Genomic DNA, 21,697 nt, shown 5'->3' with positions numbered 1-21,697 from the left:
AGGGGGAGCCAATTAACTTATCCGTATGTTTTTGGAATGTGGGAGGAAACCGGAGTGCCCGGAGGAAACCCACACAGACACGGAGAGAACATACAAACTCTTTGCAGATAGTGCCCCGGCTGGGATTCGAACCGGGGACCTAGCGCTGCAAGGCGAGAGCGCTAACCACTACGCCACCGTGCTGCCCTATCTGCATATCATTGATCATCCCTACTCTTCAGTTATTCCTGCATTTTATTATGTATGCCTGTATGTCTGTCTTCCAGACTGATATTTCTGCAAAGGTTCTCATTTATCTGGCCGGCATAAATTGCAAACATTTTTGTGTTCTACTCTAGAGAATGTTTCAATGAGCAACTTCTCCAACTCTAATGAGGTGAAGTAAATACTCAGACACTTATACGTCCACATAATCCAGTGACTGCAGTAGGCCTGAACGATTTTAGGAAAAAATTGAATTGAGCGATTTCTGTCCAAAATTACAATTTCAATTCGATTCACGATTTCCTTCAAATTAAGCTTTGTTCCCCCCCTTTGTGCCTGTCCCCCCTCTGTCCCCGTCTCTCATTGTGCCCCCTTTGCCTCTTCATGCCTCCTCTGGGTCTCTCTCTTGCCTCCTTTGTGTCTCTGTGCCCACTCTGTTTCTGTCTGTGCCCCCTCTGTGTCTCTCTTTGTGCCCCCTCTGTGTCTCCTGTGTCTCTCTCTGTGCCTCCTCTGTCCCCCAAGTTGCATCAGTTCTGGACATAGCTTCAAGCACGAGTTCAGCGATGCCCGTCTATCCACTTTGCCTCCTGCAGGCTCTAATGCACGGCATACTTCCTGTATATCATGTGACATACAGGAACCCGAAGTTTTGCCAAGCACAAGAGGCGGCAGAGAGCGATAGAGGATGGAAGGTATGTCCAACGCTGCGGGCACTGGGACTTTGGGAAAGTTTGAAGGCGCTTCTTCAAACTTCCTCTTGTGGAAATGACGTGATTGCGATATTCACCGCTTTGACGATTCTGAAATTGTGATCTTGGTGATCACGATTTCGATTTAAATTCGATTTATCATTCAGGCCTAGACTGCAGTTAACAAAGGGTAGCAAATTGACTCTTTTTTCCAGATCAATGCCATGTTGCTTTAGTTATGCCGCCAAATATATCACTTGACCACGCCTTACAGTAGTAGAAAAAAGAAAGATATTTTTCACACCCGAAGATAGCACTATATGTGGTACTGGGGTTTACAGTATGATCAGGATTTATTTCTTAATCAAACTATACTACAAACAATTTAATTGGGATAAAAACAAATACCGGTAGTCTTTAATAAACATTGGTATGAAAACATCACATATCTCAGTTGCACACCATATATAAAATCTGAAATCTGCCCAGATCAACAGACCTTGAGCACAGCAATATTTTGCCTGATGTACATTTTGCAGCCTTGACTGGCGCTTCCTCAGGGGTTAGGTGTAAACCAACATCCATATATGAAGAAATAGCCATAAGCAATGTCAACTAAAGACAGAGACCATCCAACATACACAGTGCATGCTGGCCATATAGAATGTGTTATCCGCATTTTGCTGAGCTGATTATTTATATTGTACTGGTGTATATGATTACTTTATTCCAGTCATACTCCTTGTCTGATATGGAGATTATTTTACACTGTTTCTAAGGGTTGGAAACTTGGTGAGGAAGAAAAATTTAATTGATATTGCTCATAGCAACATTGACAATTGAATTTAATATATTGTATGTAAATTATTTTACTATTTCAATCACGTTTTTTTATAACTACTTGTTTTTATTTGAGTTAAAGGACAACTGATGTGAGAAGAAAATGGAGGCTGTCATATTTAGATTATTTTAAACAATAACAGTTGCCTGGCTGCCCTGCTAACCTATTTGGCTGCATAAGTGTCTGAATAACAGCAAAAACAAGCATGCAGCTAATCTTGTCAGATCTGACAATAATGTCAGAAACACCTGATCTGCATATGCTTGTTCATGGTGTATGGATAAAAGTATTAGAGGCAGAGCATCAGCAGGACTTCCAGGAAACTGGTATTGTTTAAAAAGAAATAAACACAGCAGCCTCCATATCCCTTAAGATAGTCATACATCTAGCGATGTATGGGCAGATTCGACCAAGAGACAAATTCGATTAGATCAGATCTAAAAAAAGAGAGATCTGTCAGCTGCCCATATACCACCGGCCGATTCCCGATCAATTTTATGCTGCTGAAATCAATCCAGAATCAGGCCGATTCCGCCACCCCGACGCTGTCCCCAATGAAAAATGTCCCCTCGGGTTCCCAGTGTAAAGTATACATTACTTGTCTACGGCCTCTGCTTGTCCCCCGCAGGCTTCCGGGATCTCTCCTCTGCATATACGCACGCCCCATGTGGTTTCCTAGTAAGGGCGCGTGTGTGTGACGTCATACGTGCGCCCTTACTAGGAAACCTCATGGCGCCTGTATAGAGGAAGAAAAGTGCGCCTGGAGCAGCGGAGGGACATGCGCAGCCCGTGGACAGGTAATGTATACTATACACTGGGAACCCGAGAGGGCATTTTTAATTGTGGGGGACAGCGGTGGGGGTTTCGTCACGATCAGTGCTAAATTACACGCCGTTCCTGCCGCACACCCGATCAAGCAAGTCAGCCCAACATCTTGCAGCATGTGCAATCGACAATGCGAACAATTTTCGTCTTGGCGGCACCGGTTTTCATCCAATTCTATTAAAATAATTGAATCGGATGGTTGATCGGCCGCCAAGTTGCCTGTATGACCACCTTTACATTTCAGTTGTTCTTGTTGACCATAGTACTCTTATATTAGCCATATCTCATGTTCATACTGTAAACCCCAGTACCTCATATGTCTGCAGTGTTCGGATGTACAACATGTATCCAGATGTTAAATGTTTATGTCCCCCTGCCTATAATGTTTGTTGTCTTCTCCAGTGGGCCTAGCAGGTTATAGTCCTTCCGTATAGCTAAACAGAAGCTCACATAAGCAAAAATCATTTTCTTCTATATACTGCTGGAAATTTCCATTACCTGTTTGTAAATTCTCCTTAATTGTGCAGCACTATGGATTATACTGCATCTTATACAGCATGAATAAGTAATGATTCTGTCAGTGCTTGTCTACTTTTCATTAGAAAGCAAACCCGTTCAAAGCAATCTATTTCAATCATAGGTAAGCAGTTTTACTAAAATCCAAAGCTTGTTGAAATGTTACATGTACTTTCACAGTAGGCAAGTATAACGTAATCTCTTAGCCACCTGCCTTAGTACTGTATTGTATATTTGTTGGCACTGGATCAGTCTGTAGACTGTATTATGAATCTCTATACTCTGGATATAAATACCTTTCACCTAGATGTGAGGGACAGGCTTTCTTTTAGACTCTTGAGTATCATAACTCTAGTTTCATTTCTTATTTTTGCATGTAGAAAATTCATTGTCAGCAGTTATTTTTCCTGCTTATGATAAAGAGGAATTGAAGGAATTAGTAATAGCAGTGGCATAGTGGGGTCACTATCCCTAAGCACACTTGAGCACTGACACATTCTTTTACCACACGGCTATAAGCATTATTATTATTTAGTATTTATATAGCACCAACATCTTCCACAGCGCTGTACAGAGTATACACTCACCTAAAGGATTATTAGGAACACCATACTAATACGGTGTTTGACCCCTTTCGCCTTCAGAACTGCCTTCATTCTACGTGGCATTGATTCAACAAGGTGCTGAAAGCATTCTTTAGAATTGTTGGCCCATATTGATAGGATAGCATCTTGTAGTTGATGGAGATTTGTGGGATGCACATCCAGGGCACGAAGCTCCCATTCCATCACATCCCAAAGATGCTCTATTGGGTTGAGATCTGGTGATTGTGGGGGCCATTTTAGTACAGTGAACCCATTGTCATGTTCAAGAAACCAATTTGAAATGATTCAAGGTTTGTGACTTGGTGCATTATCCTGCTGGAAGTAACCATCAGAGGATGGGTACATGGTGGTCATGAAGGCATGGACATGGTCAGAAACAATCCTCAGGTAGCCCGTGGCATCTAAACGATGCCCAATTGGCACTATGGGGCCTAAAGTGTGCCAAGAAAACATCGCCCACACCATTACACCACCACCACCAACAAGGCATGATGGATCCATGTTTTCATTCTGTTTACGCCAAATTCTGACTCTATCGAGACTCATCAGACCAGGCAACATTTTTGCAGTCTTCAACTGTCCAATTTTGGTGAAACTGTGCAAATTGTAGCCTTTTTTTCCTATTTGTAGTGGAGATGAGTGGTACCCGATGGGGTCTTCTGCTGTTGTAGCCCATCCGTCTCAAGGTTGTGCGTGTTGTGGCTTCACAAATGCTTTTCTGCATACCTTGGTTGTAACTAGTGGTTATTTCAGTCAACGTTGCTCTTCTATCAGCTTGAATCAGTCAGCCCATTCTCCTCTGACCGCTAACATCAACAAGGCATATTCACCCACAGGACTGCCGCATACTGGATGTTTTCCCCCTTTCACACCATTCTTTGTAAACCCTAGAAATGGTTATGCGTGAAAATCCCAGTAACTGAGCAGATTGTGAAATACTCATACTGGCCTGTCTGGCACCAACAACCATGCCACTCTCAAAATTGCTTAAATCACCTTTCTTTCCCATTCTGACATTCAGTTTGGTGTTCAGGAGATTGTCTTGACCAGGACCACACCCCTAAATGCATCGAAGAACCTGCCATGTGATTGGTTGATTAGATAATTGCATTAATATAGGATGAGCAGACAGCCCATACAGAGAATCAGGCAGACAATAGGGAGAGCCACACAGCCCTGCTTCTCACCCCTTTTGGTCCATTACTCTGCATGGCAGGACATCAAGACAGCAGAGCAGAAGGAAACATTAAAAAAAAATTCTGCATCCCTTTAGATGCCTATTTGTATACTGGTATACAGAAGAGCTCCCTCTAGTGGCTGCAACACATCTAAAGTGATGCTGGGGATGCACTGGACAGAAAACTCATGCACACCACTCATAGGAAGACTCTCAGCTTCCTGCTCCACAGTTGGTGAGACTTACTGAGCAGGGCTTAGTGAATTGAAGCATGTTTTTTTTTCTAGTAAATTACTGAACTTCTACCACATGCAGGAAATCTTAGTAAATTTGGGGAAAAAAAGTGTAGAAAACCAAATGTGGTATTTTACCAACCTAATTTATTTTACCCAACTACCCTTAGTAAATTGAGGCTATAGTAGTTACAGGTAATGTGTAACTAGTAGTGACACATAGTAGATGGCAAGTAGTGACAAGTTGTGTCCATCTCAAGTTAGTTGATAGGCCACTAAATGTAGATTCAAGAGCATGTAATTGAATTATCATGATCTTTGCACTCTTAAAGCCCTATTTCAGCCTTCCATTGTTTAAATGCATATTTTTGGTGCACTGCACATCTGTACCTTTTGCAATAAACATATTGATAGTACTTGGCTGTCTGTGTCCTGCAGTTTTATTTCTGGTTGAAATGGCACTATAGTTTAAGGCTTCATTCCCACTAAGACGTTGCGTTAGATGCCACGTTAAGGTCGCATAACGTGCCCCTAACACAACGCATAGTGGGGTTGAAGCTGGACGTTACATTGAGCCGCGTTATGCGGCTCTTCATGCATCCTGTGATGCCGTGATGCGTACTCTTGGACGCATGTCCTGCCAGCCAATCACCGCACAGAGCGGCCGCTCCAGGAAGTAAATACTGCATGTCACACCGTGCAGTGAATATTAATTAGCCATGTGCCTGGCCGAGGAGGAGGAGGGGAGACCTCCTCCTCCAACATCACGAAGCATGTGCAAACAGTCTAACGCGGCTTAGCTGCTTATAACGCACAGCATGCAGCAATTTGTTTTTACCTGCTGCGTTACAATGTAAGGCAACGTGGGCACTGTGAACAGCCCATTCATTTTTCATTGCTGTGCGGTGGGCTGCGTTACAGGCTGCACTAACGTGCGCCTGTAACGTCTAATTGTGAAAGCAGCCTAACTGGGCAGAAATCTGTTAGACTCCTCCCCATCCAATCTTTACCCATATTACATAGGCAAACGCACGAGCAGTGGCGTAGCTAATGAGCTATGGGCCCCGGTGCAAGTTTTACATGGGGCCCCCCAAGCACTCTATACATAACAATTGATATGGCGCACAAAAACCTGCCAATGACAACAACAGTGTCAGAGGTGCAAGCAGGGGATGGGAAACAGTTTGGTAATGATTACTACTATTTAAAGCATCTACACAAGTGATTATTACCAACACAGGGTCAATAGATAGCTAATATTGTGGTTGAGGGAGGACCCCTTGGGGCCCTTCTGACCCATGGGCCCCGATGCGGTCGCTGCCTTTGCAACCCCTATTGCTACGCCACTGTGCACGAGGGGATTACAGCTGCCCAGAATCCCCCCTCAGCATAGCCGGCCTTTGATATGAGCGACCGCAGCGGTCGCTCAGGGCGCCAGCTTCCAAGGGGGCGCCTATAGCTGGTTGCCTATACTGAGGGCACCTACACCTGATTTTCTATACTGAGGGCACCTATAGCTGGCTACCTATACTGAGGGCTCCAACACCTGACTTCCTATACTGGGGACACCTATAGCTGGCTACCTATACTGAGGGAGGACACCTACTCCTGGCTACCTATACTGGAGGCACCTACGCTTGGCTACCTATGGGGGGGATGGAGACCTTTAACTGACTTCCTATGCTAGGGGCACCTATGCTTGGCAACCTATATTGAGGGTACCTATACATGAGATCCTATACTGGGGGCACCTATACCTGGCTACCTATCTATACTGAGTCTGAGGGCATTTTGGAGGGGGCGCACTACAGCTATAATGCGTGGTGCAAATTGTCAGTGCTGTGCTATCATTCTAAATGGGGGAGGAAGCGGCTAACTGTCCTACTGATTGTTTTATTATTAATATTCCTGAAAGGGTCTAGCCTTCATAAGTGTATTCGTGATAATGCACTCTTTCCATCCATTCGTGGTTATTAATAGTATTTTTCTATTATACATACGTGACGTGTCATGGAGATCTGAGCATTTGGCATGATGTGTCACGACATCAAAAAGGTTGGGAACCACTGTTCTAGGAGATATCTCAGGAGAAAAGGGGAATTGCATATGGGCCTGTGTGTGTGTATACCTGCGTGCGTGTATATGCACGTGGGAAAAGGATGAAGGGGGGGGCACAAAAATCAGGTTTCACTCAGGGAGCTGTGAAACCTAAGGCCGGCCCTGCCCCTCAGACCAGGGCCAGTGCAGTGTCTGGGGACAGCCACAAGTTGAGACACCAGCATATCTGCAGGCATCCTACAGCTTACAGCACTGCCTACTTTCTTTCCCTGCTATAGTTGACTTTGGATGTAGCAGCAGCGTGTGTACAGAGAATGGAGTATCAGTGTGTGTACAGAGCATGGAACAGCTCTGGGGAACTTAACAGAGTCAGGTAACTATCAGCACAGCCCTGTGCCTCTGCTGTGTGAATGCTTCACTTTACCCTGCATTACCAATGTCAGCTGTCCTCATTATTATCTGTATCCAAACGGCTCCTGATCGATCCTGTTGTCGGTCGGTCGGATGGGAAATTGCATTATGTTTACCCAGCATGATGTCCTACCATATTATTATACTGTATTGTGCGTGGCTGAGGGAGACCTTTCAGGAATCCCCCCTTGAAAATCCTGGGTTTGCCCCTGTATTAGATAGTCAAAAAGAAGCTGTGAGGGAATAGCAGCCAGTCTCTCACTGGGAGCACAGCGCTGACTCTGCCACATTCTTCCTGTGCTGGTGAGGGTTTACCTTGAGTGGTTACCACCACTGCAATGACTACAATGTCTGATAATGATAAGGATCTGCTGAGTTGCAGTGCTGGCCACAATTTATCTCTTAGCAGTACAGGGGCCAGCTTTAGACCGAGTACTATACAGCTATTCATTAAGGAATACAAACTCCGCTGCCAGGTCCATGTTTTCTAAAGGGATCTAGAAGTCACATAACTGACTTTTGCAAAGGGAGTTTCTCTGGGATGGCTGCATCAAATCTGAACACTGTGTGGGTAATGGCATAGTCCCTGTTCACCTTTACTAACAATAAAAAATCCAGGCGGGTGAATTAGAGTTGTAAAATGGACCCGAGGTGAAAATAAACTCATGAGATAAACAATTGTATTTATGCTCCAACTCCTAAAAATGACTTTTTACGATATCCCATGGTTTTATTTTATATTTAAACCAGAGACGTAGCTAGAGATTATGGAGCCCCATAGCTGAATTTAGATGGGGCCATCAGACCTAAGCAGTCTTGAGAAATGCAAACCTGCCCCGACCCTATCAGAATCAGAATCAGAATCATTTATTTCGCCAAGCATGACAGGATCACGCCTGGAATTGGGTTTGGCACATACAGAGCTCAACATCTACAAGGACATGAAAAATAGTGCACTAAACAAGAGACATACATGATAAAGCAATTAACAAGATACAACAGATAGCATTTAGCAAGATACAACAGAAAGTGGAGGCAGGCTATGAGGGCTCGGCCCGTAAGTCCCAAGCACGTCTGCGAACCTAAGAAGGATGGGGTGGTGGTGAGACGTGGGTGGAGTTCAGGAGATTGACTGCTGAAGGGAAAAATGAGTTCCTATGCCTCGTGGTCCTGGTGGGGATGACCCAGAATCTTCGCCCCGAACGCAGGCGACTGAAGTAGCAGTGGCCCGGATGTGAGGGGTCCATGGCTATCTTCAGCGCCCTAGTGTGTAATCTCGAGTTGTCGAGTAGATCAAGTGGAGGGAGGGGTTTCCCGATGATTCTCTCTGCTGATCTAATGACCCTCTGGAGTTTTTGTCTGTTGCTGACGGAGGAACCAGCGTGCCAAACCAGGATGGAAGAGCAGAGTATAGATTCTGTGGTGGCAGAGTAGAATCTTGTGAGGACCTGATGGGGCATGCCAAACTTTTTCAGCTGACGGAGGAAGAAGAGCCTTTTCTGGGCCTTTGCCACGGTGGAGCTGGTGTTAGCCTTCCATCTCAGGTCGTTTGAGATGGTGGTGCCCAGGAGGCGGACGCAGGGAACTATCGCCACTTCAGTTCCATCAATGTGGATTGGTGGTGGAGAAGGGGCATGCTTCCTGAAGTCGATAATCATCTCCACAATTTTTGCTGCGTTAAGGACCAACCTGTTCTCTCTACACCAGTGACAGATACTGTCTACCTGCTGACGATAGGCACTCTCATCGTTCTTGGTGATAAGGCCAACAATAGTGGTGTCATCTGCAAATTTGATAACCTTGACAGAGTCCGCTGTGGATCTGCAGTTGTTGGTGTAGAGGGAGAACAGCATTGGAGACAGGACGCAACCTTGTGGAGCCCCCATGTTCGTAGTTCGTGGTTGGGAGGAAATGTCGCCCAGTTTGACAGATTGTGACCTGTGGGATAGGAAGTCCGTGATCCAAAGGCGAAGGCTGGAATGGACACCGAGTGTAGCTAGACGAGTCTGGCCTGTCCAGGTGGTTGCTGATGATCTCCAGGCAGATATTGATGGCATCATCGGTGGACCTGTTTTCCCTGTACGCAAATTGGAATAGGTCAAGGAGGGGCGTAGTGTAGGACTTCAGAAAGGACAGGACAACTCTTTCGAGGGTCTTCATGATAACGGATGTTAGTGCTACAGGCCTGAAGTTATTGAGGTCAGTGACGCCCTGCTTTTTGGGGACTGGAATGATGGTGGACCTCTTAAAGCAGGCAGGAACCTTGCCCATCTGGAGTGACTTGTTGAATATGGTGGTTAGAATAGGGGAAAGTTGCCTAGAACAGGACTTCAGGCAGGCAGGGGACACTCCGTCCGGGCCAGAGGCTTTCCTGGAGTTCATAGTTGACAGGTGATGTGTGACGATATGGGATATGAAGTGACTAGATAATGTTTATTCCTATGCAATGTACACTGAAAACAGTCTATGGGCACTGAGATAATAACAGAGGGTGGGGAAACTCAGGAAAATGAATAGTTCATACATAATTTAACACTTGGACCCAGTAGTAGTTGCTATGGCTATTGCTATGTCCCTGATTTAAACATTTACAAATGAGATTGAGTGCTTTATTGTCTCTGGTCAATGGCAGTCCATTAAGTGTCCCAGAGTATAATACATGAATTATTGACTTTTCTCTATCTCTTCCCTGCTCTTTAAAGTTGTATTCTGCTGGGAAAACTTTTATGGCTGTAATTTGCTTATCAGTAAGGCTCACTATATTCCCGACAAGCTCCTGACTGGACAGAAGCTGTCACTTGCTTGCCTGAAAATTATTTTTTTCAGGCAGCAGAATAAAAAAAAGGTAAACAGCCTGGTTATTAATATGTTTTGCACTGTACATACATGTTTATCTCATTGTGTCACATGTTGCCTCGGGTACACTTTAAGCTACATACCCACCTGTTGCCCTAAATATTGTTAGAGATAGTTTCAGGTGATATTTTAGGAATAGTCACTGTAGAGACACAGTGCTTGGCTTTCTGCCAATCAGCCTGTTTTGTTCTATGGAGAAAGAAGTGAGCAGGCAAACCTTGCCACAGGGACAATAGAAAAACAATAGCGATGGTCAGTAGGAATTCATAATGATGGACACTAAATATTTTCAGCAACGCCAGAGGACACCTCTACTCACATTTTCTACTTTTGCAATCAGGAATGGTCATTTTTGGCGATAAACATCTAGCATGCTTATGTACCTTCTGCTAGCATCCTAGATGGAGTAACCATATCTTTTTTTCTGTATGGTAATAGTCATCCCTGAACATGAAATGCTTCAGCTGTTTGAACCTCTGCCTCTTTCCTGCCAGCACTTGGTTAAGAGTTTTAGCAGCTGTTCCCTTTTGTTTTCCAAGAAGAACATTCCTAAGGCCTGGACAGGAATCTGCCCAGCGTGGACCAAGAACACTTGCCAAGAACATGAGCAGAAAGTGGCATGTGTGTGTGTGAGCAGAAGGAGACTTCCTCCACCTCCTCACTCTAATCTCAGCATGTTACAAAGACCTGGTGTGTGTTCTGCTAACCACAGGGTTTCCCCATCACACTGCTAGTCACAGAACTGACTGACTCAAGCATTTCATTCAGTGCGACGCTGATCACTGCACCCACAACACTGAGGAGCTTTACGATAAGGAAGACTATCTCCTATGAAGAGGTAAATTGATGCTTATCTTACTGTTAATGTCAGCTTCAGCATCTTTTTCTCCGTATTCTTTATTTCAAGTATATTTACAGCAGTGTCAACAAAATAGGGACTTTTCATACATAGTTGTGTGTCTCTCAGCACAATCAGGATGATGATGCCTGTAAACTTACATTGGTGTGTTTAGCATGTGACATCACAAGATTATGCAAACTTTGTGTGTTAAGTTAATAATGAATGGCTTGGCTGTGACTCTGTAACTGTGAAAGGATTCCACTATGCAAGCTATGCTACAATTCTACAGCTGTGGAGCACATGCAGCCTTTGTTCATGTATGTTTGAGAATACCATCACTAAAGCTTGGACAGTTCTGTTAGATATTATACTACTAGGAAGACTGAGGTGACTGTCTTATTTCACATCTCAACATCAAAGCTGTCCAGTAATAATAAGTTGTGGGTAGTATTGACTATGCTGATACTCTAAAGCTGATTGTAAGTAATGTTATACAAACAAGTGTGCTAAAAGGGAATCTGAAGTGAGAGGGATATGGAGGCTGACATATTGATTTAATTTTAAACAATACCAGTTGCCTGGCTATCCTGATTCCTGCTCATCATCTGCCTCTAATAATTTTAGCCATAGAACCTGAACAAGCATAAGATTGGATGTTTCTGACAAAAATCTGATTGGTTAGCTGCATGCTTGTTTCAGGTGTGTGAATCAGACACTACTGATGCCAGAATGTTTAGCAGAACTGACTAAAGAGAAATAAATATGGCAGCCTCCATATATCTCTTGCTTCAGGTTCCCTTACATCTCTGAACAGTGTCAACAGTGGATATTGAGACAGGGTACATACTCTGTGAACAAAGGGGCAGATGTATCAAAACCAAGGCAAGAAAAACTGGTGAAGAAGTTGACCAGCTGAATGATTTTGATTGGTCACGCTAAGTAACAGGGCCATTTCTGCACCAATTTTCCTTGGACTGGTGTTGATGGATTGTCCCAGGTGTTATTCACTATGAAAGAGGGTAGGAACACACTAGGAAGAAATACTAGCGTTGCAGGAAAATGTAGCGAAAACGCACATAACGCAAGTCAATGGGCTGCATAAAAACCGCATATGTATGCGTTCTGCAATGTGCGTTTTTAAAAATGCTGGTTTTGCTGCATATTTTTCCAAAACGCATCAAAAACACACATAATGAAAGTCAATGGTTACAAAGAGGTATTGCATTCTAGTGCGTGTTTTATACATTTTGTATGTGCTTAAAAGATTGATGATGTATTTCCACTTCCTGTTGACTTCCTAGTGAATTGCATGAAACGCAAAAAAAAAGGCCATCAAAACGCATAAGCGATTTATATATGCGAGCCGCAATCGCATTGAAACGCATGGAAAACGCAAGAAAAACGCATATGCGGAACACAAATGCAAATGCACAGAAAACGTATGGAAAATGCACTAAAACGCACAAATGCTTATGAAGCAAAACGCTACCTTTTCCTATACTGCCTGGGGTGTTCCCAGCTTCAAACGGCAACAAAATTCTACTATCTTTGGAAAGATAATAATAAAGGTGGTAGGCTAGGCTTCTATCTGTCATGGATGTGTCATATATATTTATAGACTTATACAGTACAGACTGGAATGGTTAATATTCTTCCAAATGCTCTTGGCCCTCTTTTAAGGCGCCCATACAACTCTCAACTTGGCCGTTCGACCATCCGATTAGATAATTATTATTGAATCAGATGAAAACTGGCGCTGGCAAGAGCATGCCTGATCGACGATGCAACTAATTTGGGGCTGAAATTGATCACATGTATTGATGGGGCATACTGCAAGGTGTTGGGCCGTCATGGTCAATCGGGTGCACGGCGGTAATGGCAAGCAATATTGGGAGTGACGAAACCCTGGCCCTGTTTCCCCAGTATATAAATGTACTGTTCTGTGTTGCCCACACTGGCGGCGTGTACCCACTAATGAAAGAGCTGGTGTCCGAAGATAAATGGGCACCATACGGTGGGCGACACAGGACAGGTAGTGTATTAATGCACACACAAAGGGCACATTTATACACTGGGGGGCAGCGGCAATGCGGTGGACTTGGACGATTCCCTTGAGATTTCATGCTGAAATCGGGAATTGGCATGCAGTGTATGGGAAGCCGACAGATCGCACTCTAATCAGATTCAATCAGAGAGAGATTTGTCTCTTGGTCGTTTCTGCCCATCATTGTTAGATGTACGGGTACCTTTAGTACACCCATGCTTAAGACTATCATTATTTCCACCATTTCATCTCACAGTCTTTCAAAAACAACAGTCACTGTTGTACCCCATTCTTTCAGGGTGGGTCCATGTCCCTTCATCTAGTTATAATTACTGTATTTTTCAGACTATAAGATGCTCTGGACTATAAGATACACCTAAGTTTAGAGGAAAAAAATCAGTGGAAAAAAATACTAAACCCAGTGCGTCTATAGCCCAGGGGCATCTTATGGACCTTTTCCCCAAAAAATGTCTATCAGATGAGAGCAAATCATAGTGCAGAATTGCTCAGGAAATGTACAGTATTTGCCTGCAGTGAGGCTCTCATTATTCCCCTCCGCTCATCACTGAGTCTGTGGTTAATCCTTCTCAGCCATGTGTAGCAGACACCATCCAGTGGCAAATGGTTTTTACTTAAAGGGAACCTAAACTGAGAAACATATGGATTTTTCCTTTTAAAATAATACCAGTTGCCTGACTCTCCTGCTGATCCTGTGTCTCTAATACTTTCAGCCACAGCCCCTCAACAAGCATGCAGATCAGGTGCTCTGATTGAAGTCAGACTGGATTAGCTGCATGCCTGTTTCAGGTGTGAGATCAAGATGCTACTGCAGCAAGTTGATCAGCAGGAGAGTCAGGCAACTGGTATTGTTTAAAAGGAAACATCCATATCCCTCTCAGTTTAGGTTCCCTTTAAGCCAGCTGGTAATAGCTGATGCAGTGAGGTGGCACCTATCACTGCTCGCTGGAGCCACTGGAATCCATTTTCCTGCTCGTGCAGTCTGCACAGCAGCGGATCACCACTGCGCTTTCCCCACACCCCTGAAACTCCCGCCATGCTACTTCCAGCCCTCTCATCTCCCTCGTAGCACAGGCATGATGTGTATTACCATTACGGTATTTGCACCGGTCACATAGATGCCTGTGTAAACCCATCCCCAAAGTCCATTGCCAGGGTTGTCGGGGGGCGGGAGCACTGTAGCATCAATGGCGTCATTCTGTGCCAATCACGTTGAGTCCTTTAGGCCCGCATTTGCTCCAATAGGTGCCGACAGCACCTCAGCTAGGCTTATAAGAGAGTCTGTTTCTCTCTCTCGCTATTGGCCAGGACAGGGGATGGTGCATGGAACTAGGATGGAGGGGCACCAGGATGAAGCGTGGGTCATGGCTGGAGCTGGAGGAGTAGATGGGGACTCGGTGCAGCTGGCTAGGCAAGGGCTTCCCTGTGCACTCTGCTCTGCCATACATCTGGACTGTAAGCCTGACTTTTTCTCCCACTTTTAGGGGAGAAAAAGTACATCTTATAGTCCGAAAAATACGTTTCCTGACCATCAATATTACAATCACATTAATATAATAATCCACCTCTTCCTCCATCTCTGAAATCCCCAGAATTGCTATAATCGCATTGATTTTATACTTAAGATTAATATAACTTGTATAGACCTCTTCTAAAACTTTCCAGAATGGGGCCATATGCAATTTTCTTTTTCACCTGAGTTTTCACCTAGGAGATAATTTTTAATCTTCCATTTTAAATAACTTTCAACTACAAAAGTACCAAAAAGTAGCTGAAAAAGTACTAACAAAATTATTTTGAGTATTTTCTTGGTTTCTGGTGGCTTAAAAGGCATTTTATTGACAAGTTTAAAAACATCAACTAGGAGAAAACTCAGGTGAAAAAGTTAATTGCATATGGGCCATGGGGAGGGGAAGTGTCTAATTGGGCAGAATTTTGGCATTCTTCACTTGTGGTTGTACTGATATACTAGCTAGGCACTTTGACATTGTATCAAAGTGTCATATCTTCAGTGTTGTCCCATGAAAAGATATATATATATATATATATATATATATAATAATAATAATAATAAAATATTTACAAAGATGTGAGACATATGTGGAAGATATTCATTGCTGTATGTATATATATGATGTATGTATATGGTGTGGTGTATATATATGATGTATGTATATATATACTAATCACCTTAGCTATTTTAAAATGGGCTAGAACTGTCATTACTTCGCTATGCATGTGCGCGCACAACGCCCGCTGCGCGCATGCTTGTAGCGCGCCCGTGACACCCACCGAGCGTGCCCCTGTGACGCCCACAGTGCGCACACACGTCCGCCCCTTCATGTCCCATCCTCCGCCTCTCGGCACTGTCGGCAGTGTCTCTGTGTCTTGTCCCTGCGCATGCGCAGTGTTCAAAAGCACTGGCACATGGACAAAAATGGACGCAGAGACACTTGCCAATTATATATAGAGATTGTTTACCTGATGTAATACTAATCTAATAGTCAATACCAAGTACAACATTTCTTACAGGACGATGAATCTGCCCACATTTTTATTATTTTATTAAGCTTTCTATTGAAATATAGGAGTTAATGTAAGAAGGCAGAAAAGCAGGCTGTGCTTACCAGTAAATGAGGGCTTAGCTTGCATTTTCTAAACTGCACTAATAAAATAAACATGCTGCATTTTTCAAGAAGCAGCCACAGGCTGTGCTGAAAAAAAGCTCATATTATGCCAAATATGTTTTCACATGTGGTAGTCATACAGCAACAACAAGGCTACATAATGGGGGCAGAAAGAAGTGTCATTAATTATGCAGAAAGCATGCATAATGATATTCAGGAAAGAAAATACATTTTCACTTGACATAAGGAAAAGAAAGGAAACAACAGTGCTTATAAGTCTGCTATGTTTTACAGTATTTACAGTTTGGTTGAATGACAGCCATTAGCATTTATATGCTTGTGTACGAAGATGGGCAACATGGTGGTATAGTGGATAGTCTTGCCTTGCAGTGCCAGGATAAATCTGGGCCATGACACTATTTGCATGAAGATTGTATGTTTTTCATTTGTGGGGTTTTACCTCTGGGCATTTTGGTTGCCTCCCAATATGCCTCAAAAATATATAAACAAGTTAACTGGTCTCCCCCTCCCCAAATGGCCCTAGATTATAATAAGGGTTGGATTGTGAGCCTCTCTGAGCGACAGTTGGTAACATGACCATATACCTTGCAAAGTGTTGGGAAGATTTTACTAGTATATACTTGTACATACTATATGAATGGTTCACTTGCAATAGAGCATCAGATTTTTCACCTAATAACACACAGGTTTTCAAAAATCCATCCAAGGTTTGCTGGAGCACTATTGCTTCCACTACGGTTTACCACCTATGGATCTAGGATCACTGGGGATTTCTTAAAGCTTCCCACTAACAGTACAATTTTCAGCAAAGAATTGCCCACGTGATCAGATAAATGCAATCGGATTGGGAGAAAATAAACCGTCTTGATTCATCAAGCTGCACTGCTAAAGCAGCGCAGCTTAATGTGCTGTAGTGCGTACTATGCACGCCTTACATAGCAGAGCTCGCCGCCATGTAAGGAGAGTGCCTTCCTTAGTTACGTGCATTGCTTTTTTTTTTAGCAATGTCCGTAACATTAATTGCGGTGCCGGCGGTTCTTCTCCTGTGAAGTATACCGGTAGCTACCGCGATACTTCACTCGCGGCAGCTACTGTGTTAATTTGCATTATTATGTAAATTAACACAGTTAAATTAACACAGCTTTAGCAGTGCAGCTTGATGAATCAAGTCCCATGTTCCAAACTGACTGAGAACAATTCTAAAAGTGATCATTTAATAAACAAATGTTGTCGATCTAAGATTTTTTGTAATCGGTTTTGATAGATAATTGGTTGTGATCATGTTTATCTGATCATTTGGGTGATTCTTCGCTAAAAATTGTACCCTTAGTGGGCGCCTAGGTGCATAAATGCACAATTAGTCACTTGCAGGATTAAGGACTCCCTCGGGTGATAGTTTGGGGCTGAATTCTGTACATATGTATGCCTAGAGGCTAGTGACGTTTCTGTTGCCATGAAAGAGGGCAAAATAGATGACAGCACAGGATGGAATGGCATGGAGTGGGCAGGGTGAGTAGAAGAACTATAGCGCTAGGTGCTGCAGTACACACATTAGATTCTGCTGTACACACGTTGAGGCCTAGTTCAGAGTGCTCAGTTGTGTTGTAGAATAATTCTGCATGCCAACTCACTGCCCATACAGTTCTATGGGGCTGTTAATATCTCTGTGTTGTAACGGATCACGTTATTCTAACTCACTGCATACAGGCTTTGTATTAAAGTCTATGTCCAGCCTCCATTGCAATTCACACTCATTATAAAGCGTGCATTATGTAACTGACCCCCCTGAATCCAGCCTCAGCTCTGCTGTTTCAGGCCTCAAGACCAAATGTTAAAAGAAGGCTGCAGGGCCGGTTCTCTCGTGAAACATTTGCATCAGGCACAGAGATTTCACTGGCAGCATTTTTGCACTGTGTGCACCTTCCTGAGGAGGAAAGAAGTGGCTGAGGGTGAGCAGTGTGCTTGTCACAGACTCACAGCCAGCCAGTGTGCTATTGTGTTAAGCTGCAGCATGCCATGTAAGAACATTACATGAAGCAGAGTACATTGTCAGGTGCTGTGCGATCATTCCAAATCCGGGGGGGGGGGGGGGGGGATGCATCCTCACAAGTTTGCCTCAGGCAGCAAAAAGTCTAGAAAAAGTCTAGAACTGGCCATGGAATGCTGCTTTGACAAGAAAAGGTAAACTGTAGTCCCTCTAGCTGTTATATAAAGAGTAGCAGTAGGGTACTAAAACTTCTTGCTTATATAAAGAGATGTGCTTGGGTTAGTCCTTGAAAGGAATTTGACATTTCCCTAAATACCTGTCTAATGAAAGCTGCCTATGTCTAGAATTAGCATGTGGGTTGGAGCATGTTGTATATAGGGATGTATTAATTCAAGTATGTTTGTGTATTGTTGCATTCAGCATGCCTGTCTGTCACTCTTTGTCTACTGGGCTATAGATTGGAAGTCTTTGTAGCAGTGGTACCAATATGCCGATTGTATATTAGTTAGAACACAGAGTAGGGACACCAAGAGCCAAATATAGTGTAGTATGTACTGATAGTTGAAATGAAGTATGATAGACTAATAAGCTATACTCACAAGCTGGGTTACCTTAAAGGCAACCACTGTATAGGCAGGTGGGGAGATTAGACCTGACCCAACTCAGGATTAAGAAGTTGCTCTCCGTAGATGAGGAAAAAAGGGTGGACTTGATATACCATAGTATGGATACAGAGGCGCCAAAAGGATACAAGTATCTAAAGTTTTCTCTGCTGCTCCGTTGTTATTGCCTGATGAAGCAGGATCGAACCTGCGAAATGCGTTGCATTGTCCCCTGAAAAATGTAAATAAACTTGTTGTATTTGACCAACACTTTGGCAATTTTTGTGTCTGCTTGGAGGAGGTAAGTCCACCACTGCCTCCTCATGTTTTAAACTTTTTAGATACTTTGATCCTTTTGGCGCCTCTGTATCCATACTACGCTATATTAGTGAGCAGGTCTTCATCATAGAGCTGAGTAGCTTACACACTACAATCAGGGGCGTAACGACAGGGGAGCAGCCCTTGCAACTGCAGGGGGGCCCTGAGCTTCACTCCCGCTAATAAAGGTGTACCAACTTCACATCAGGGGTTTTTGTGGCTACACTTCTTATGAGTTTGAAGATTACAATGTCCACACTTGTTTTATGACCCTTGTAAGATGGGCTGCCAGGCTGTGAGGGTCACCAAGGGTAGGCAAGGGAAAGGCTGTGAATATTGGGGGGCCCCATCAAAGTGTTGCTGGGGCGCCCCTTGATTTGTAGTTTTGCCACTGACTACAATACAGGTTTCTGTTGCCTCCAAAGTGCATCAAAAAACTAAACTGAACCACCTACTTCTGATTTTGTCTGCCCACTGTGACCCTGCAAACCTCATTCCATGTAAGCAGTTGTATACACAGTGATGTCATCTAATGTCTACCCATAGCAACTTGGAGGCAGGATTTAGGGAATGGTGTCCAACATCACAACCATCGCCTGACTAGTTCCTGGACACTCTGCCTCTTGCCTGCTTTCAAGCTTCATTCAGCATGTGGGATATGACATTGTTGTTGGTTACATCTGCTCGCCTGGATAGGTGGGGTTCTAGGTCACAGTGATCAAATCTGTATGTGCATTCCTATGCAAGAAGTCCAGTTTAGTTTTCAGGCCTCTTTCACACCAAGACGTTGCGTTTTAGGGGACGTTAAAGGGACACTTAAGTCAAACAAAAAAAATGAGTTTTACTCACCTAGGGCTTCCAATAGCCCGCTGCAGCTGTCCGGGGCCCTTGCCATCTCCCTCCGATCCTCCTGGCCCCGCCGGCAGCCACTTCCTGTTTCGGTGACAGGAGCTGACAGGCTGGGGACGCGAGTGATTCTTAGCGTTCCCAGACTCATTAGCACCCTCTATGCTGCTATATGGTATATGATATATGCTATAGCAGCATAGATGGCGCTATTGTGGCCAGGAATGTGAAGAATCACTCGCGTCCCCAGCCTGTCAGCTCCTGTCACCGAAAAAGGAAGTGGCTGCCGACGGGGCCAGGAGGATCGGAGGGAGATGGCGAGGGCATTGGACAGCTGCAGCGGGCTATTGGAAGCCCCAGGTGAGTAAAACTCATTTCTTTTTGTTTGACTTAAGTGTCCCTTTAAGGTCGCATAACATGCCCCTAACGCAACACATGGTGGTGTTGAAGTTGGTCGTCAGACTGAGCCGCGTTATGAGGCTCTTGGTGCTATCCTGGGAAGTCCGGATCTTTTCAATGATTCGGATGATTCGAATCGGATCATTCAAAAGATCTGGATCTTTGAACCGAATCTTTGAATCATTTTACTAGGGAAGCAGGGGTGCAGCAGAGTGAGAGGTGCAGGAGAATGAGGACACATTGAGGGTGCTAATGAGGAAGGGAGAGATGCAGCAGGAAGATTGTGCTTGTGCACAGACGCTGCAGTTCCTGTTTCTTCCAGACATCCACTATGAACCGAATCCTTCATTGTGATGATCCGGATGATTCAACTCACAAAAAAGATCCAAAGATCCGAATTGTTCATGATCTGGACAACACTACAGTGCAGTGAATATTAATTAGCCATGTGGCTAGGAACAACAGCGGACTCTCCCCTTACTGAGCATGTGCAAACAGTCTAACGCAGCTAAAACCACCTACAACGCACAGCATGCTGCACTTTCATTGAACGTGCAGCGTTACACTTTAACGCAATGTGGGCACTGTGAACAGCCCATTGATTTTTCATTACTGTGAGTTGGGCTGCGTTACAGGCTGCTCTAACGTGCACCTGTAACGTCCCACTGTGAAAGCAGCCTTAGTGTGCTTTGGAAGGAACTGAGATACCTGTACTTATATACTCTTTATCTGTAAAGATATGATGTGGCATTACCAATATGTCCCTTGCAACTTTATGAAAAACTTTAAACTTTCCCAACAAAACTAAACTGATGGAAGAAAAACACGTGCACATGGCTTCTAGCTAAATATTGGTTTGCTGCCTCTTTAAAATATAAAATAAAACAACAATGAGAAAGCGCTACACAATAAGTCCAGTGAAACCAGAGTCCACAATTCTGAATATGATGTATGCAAAGTTCCTTTCAAAGGAAATAGAACAACAGAATTTCTGCATATGAACTCTGGGCCAGCTTGCACCAGGATATCACTTGATATTTCAGGATAGGAATAGCCGCCACCACCATACACGTTTTATGGCACTCACCGTCCTGTAAGTCCCTCTATTTGGTCAGCAGACACCTTGGGACCATTACCGGGTGGTCACCCACCTCCCTGGCACTCTCTGGTCTTTCCCTTGGTTCCTTTGAATAAATCACCTACACCGTTCCAAAGCCTTCAGTCAGCCAATACCTCAAATTAAAAGCCTCACATAGCGTAAAACCTCATACATTTATAAATAATAAAAAGCTCAGATGTAGATGGACATATAAAATGATATATAGTAATTTCGCCACATGCTCTGCCCAGTTTGTAGGCCACTGGTGGGCTCTGCACTGACTGACAGTATAGGTACTTATAGGTATAGGCTTTGTGTCGCAATGGACAATATCTTTCACGTCGTGGGCTTGATTCACTAAACCGTGATAACTCATATAACTCATTTTCATGTGCAATCGCAAATTTTCGTGCGCAATCGTGAATGAATTAATGATTGTGTGCTGAAATTCGCAATTGCGCGTGAAACCGCTAGTGCGGC

General features: G+C 43.9%; 1 protein-coding gene and 1 long non-coding RNA gene across 5 annotated transcripts in view; one reads left to right on the top strand and one right to left on the bottom strand.

Moving 5' to 3' along the window:
* Positions 1-21,697, top strand: part of DENND4A (DENN domain containing 4A) — a 205,005-nt gene that overhangs the window by 39,100 nt on the left and 144,208 nt on the right. The window contains exon 1 of one of the 3 annotated variants that reach the window (XM_068275013.1): positions 11,110-11,253. The exons of 1 other annotated variant lie outside the window; for it this stretch is intronic. In XM_068275013.1, coding sequence (XP_068131114.1) covers positions 11,246-11,253 — 8 coding nt within the window. In that variant the 5' untranslated portion in view covers positions 11,110-11,245. Of the gene's footprint in view, positions 1-11,109; positions 11,254-21,697 lie in introns of those variants that run through there. One more of the 3 variants, XM_068275016.1, reaches the window with a different exon arrangement.
* The window catches only part of LOC137563053 (uncharacterized), a 65,472-nt gene that overhangs the window by 24,277 nt on the left and 19,498 nt on the right, over positions 1-21,697 (bottom strand). The window lies entirely within an intron of this gene.

Source organism: Hyperolius riggenbachi, chromosome 3 (assembly GCF_040937935.1).
Source record: "Hyperolius riggenbachi isolate aHypRig1 chromosome 3, aHypRig1.pri, whole genome shotgun sequence".
Classification (NCBI taxonomy): domain Eukaryota; kingdom Metazoa; phylum Chordata; class Amphibia; order Anura; family Hyperoliidae; genus Hyperolius; species Hyperolius riggenbachi.
The sequence above is the reverse complement of the archived record's forward strand: the minus strand, read 5'-3'. Positions and strand labels throughout refer to the sequence as shown.